This window comes from Penaeus japonicus, unplaced genomic scaffold (assembly GCF_977035675.1).
Source record: "Penaeus japonicus unplaced genomic scaffold, GWHDUDI00000001_assembly GWHDUDI00000004, whole genome shotgun sequence".
NCBI classification, from domain to species: domain Eukaryota; kingdom Metazoa; phylum Arthropoda; class Malacostraca; order Decapoda; family Penaeidae; genus Penaeus; species Penaeus japonicus.
Window position 1 is genome coordinate 14,023,119 of NW_028234406.1, and position 2,500 is coordinate 14,025,618.

The 2,500-nt window shown below is 40.2% G+C and overlaps 1 protein-coding gene across 1 annotated transcript in view; it reads left to right on the plus strand.

The window, feature by feature from the left end:
* The first annotated feature begins 993 nt into the window (after positions 1-993).
* LOC122259539 (uncharacterized) overlaps positions 994-2,500 on the plus strand; it is a 2,824-nt gene continuing 1,317 nt past the window's right edge. The window contains exons 1-4 of the mRNA XM_086536078.1: positions 994-1,132; positions 1,303-1,412; positions 1,966-2,085; positions 2,327-2,500. The exon at positions 2,327-2,500 is cut by the window's right edge and continues 1,317 nt beyond it. Coding sequence (XP_086392204.1) covers positions 1,097-1,132; positions 1,303-1,412; positions 1,966-2,085; positions 2,327-2,500 — 440 coding nt within the window. The 5' untranslated portion in view covers positions 994-1,096. The remainder of the gene's footprint in view (positions 1,133-1,302; positions 1,413-1,965; positions 2,086-2,326) is intronic.

Here is a 2,500-nt window from a genome sequence, read left to right on the forward strand (position 1 = left end):
AGGAGCCCACTTATAGGGTGGAGATATTTCTCTTAGATAGTTTATAGTAGTTAAAGCCTGGTTATTTCTCTAAGACACGACGGAGGCTGTCTAGTAACGTGGTCCGAGTGATGTATGGCACTGATATTGCATATCATGTGACCTAAGACACTGATTATGTTCTACTATATAATTCCTAGTGCTGTTATTCAGTCTTGACCTGACATTTCCTGCTTCCTGTGTGTGATTCCACCCCTGAGGCATGGAAAGTAGCCCAAGAGGCATACATAAGCAAGGATAGATGGAAGGACAGCACAGAAGGAACCCAGGAGAGAAGGGACATAGACAGAGAGAACAGGCAGAGCGAACATCTCTGACCTCCGGCCCTCGACTGAAGGCCCGTGTATTAACAGTCCATTAATAAAGAACGTGACGAGTGAACGTCTGCCTTTCCCATTGGGTTACAACGGGCAAAGCTAGTAGGTTACATACATATATATATGTATATATATGTATGTATGTATGCATATATATGTGTGTGTGTTATAACGGGCAAAACTACATCTATATAAATATATATATATATATATATATATATATATATATATATATATATATATATATATATATATATATATATATATATACATATATATAGACGAATTAGAAAAAGATTACTAAAAGAGAGAAGCCGAACCCAGGGAGGACAAATCTACACATTAGTGATATTAGTCCTAAAAAAATCGCCAGAAACTATGAGAAGGGAAGTCGAGGAAGGATCTCACACAAGGAGTTTTACACATGCTTCTGTTTTCAGAAGAAATAACGCCACTTACTTTTTATATCAGGACTTCGAAAGTTATCAAATCATTTTTAAAGAATAGAAAAAAGATATACCCTCTTCACACTCCAACACAATAGTCGGAAACTGACACATGCAGATACGGATTGCGTGATCATCTTTTATAGAGAGCAGAAAAAAACAAGGATAAAATATCTATAACAGACGATATGGGTTGCAATATAAGCAGCAGAAGCTTGGTGTTCGCTTCAGGACTGTGGTGGAAGGACCTACCTGGTGTCTGTGGGTGTCGCCAAGGCGGCCGAAGCGGGCAATATGAAGTTGTACTTCCTTTTGTTTATCTGTGTGGTGGTGAGTTGATCATGATTTTCATAGGTCAATGGTTACACTCTCACATACACACGCGCACACATACACATACACACATATATATATATATATATATATATATACATATATATATATATATCTGTGTATGTTAATGTTTATTTGGCATAACTTCTGCTCCTCCCGCAACCCAGGTTCACGGGGAGCTGAATGGATCTCCCAGCGGCGACGACCCTCCCGCGCAGTCCCCGATGGCTCCCGGGGCGAGTGGCAAAGTAATGCTGGACATGCCGATGGCCAGGAGGTGAGAGAACTTGCTCTTCTTTCCCAGATCTTCCGATAGTCTCAATTCGTGCGTTTGGGCTTCAGTTTCATTCACTGTCACATCTTATCCTTACAGTAAGATGTGATGGAGGACTATGTCGGTTGGCTATGGGGCCAAAGACATTATATTGGTATGGTATCATTATAAATCCCCTTTTCTCTTTTTCCCTCGATTTCTCTCTCTCTATCTCTCTCTCCTGTTTCCCTCTCTCTCTCTCTCTCTCTCTCTCTCTCTCTCTCTCTCTCTCTCTTTCTCTCCCTCTCCCTCTCTCTTTCTCTCTCTCAAAGTAGAGCCTAAAATGTATTTTGATTTCATAGAACTGCCATATTTGCGTCTTCTCTCTATATCTCTCTCCCTCTTTCTCTCTTTCTCAAAATAGAGTCTAAAATGTATTTTAGCTTCATAGGACAGCCATTGTGTGTCTTTTCTTGGTGTTGTAGGAATGGGAACTGAGGGAGTGTACCTCCTCCTCCACGAATCTCTAGTCATGTATCATCTTCACCGATAACTCATACGATCGTTCATCTCACAGCCTCCGAGCCCTCGAAGAGGAGAGGGACCTGAGGAGATTTGGCTTCTTTAAGAAAATGATCAAAGGAGTTAGTCGTCTTGGGCGGAAAGGACTTCGAGGGCGATCGAGGGATGGCGAAGAGTGAGTTGTTTTCCTTTCCAAAAGATTTGTTGCTTCTGATTTTTAGAACCGTGTTTTTAATGGTAGTTGTACTTTTGTCTTTGTTGCTGATAGCATCATTTTTTAAACATTTGGATAACGGTCTGTGTTATCATCATTATCATTTTCATTGTTTGTTACTCCCTCCTTCCCTCTCTCTCCTCTTCCCTCCCTCCCCTTTTTCATTCTCTGTTATCCACATTTTTTTTTTTTTTCGTAACAGCGAAGACGATGGTGAGTCACGAGAAACACGAGGACTTGGAAAGAAACTGAAGAAGCTGAAAAAGAAAATGAAAAAGAAAGCGAAGAAGATGAAGAAGAAAATGAAGAAGATGAAAAAGAAGATGAAGAAATTGAAAGATAAGGTAAAAAAGAAAATGGCCAAGCTGAAAGAGAG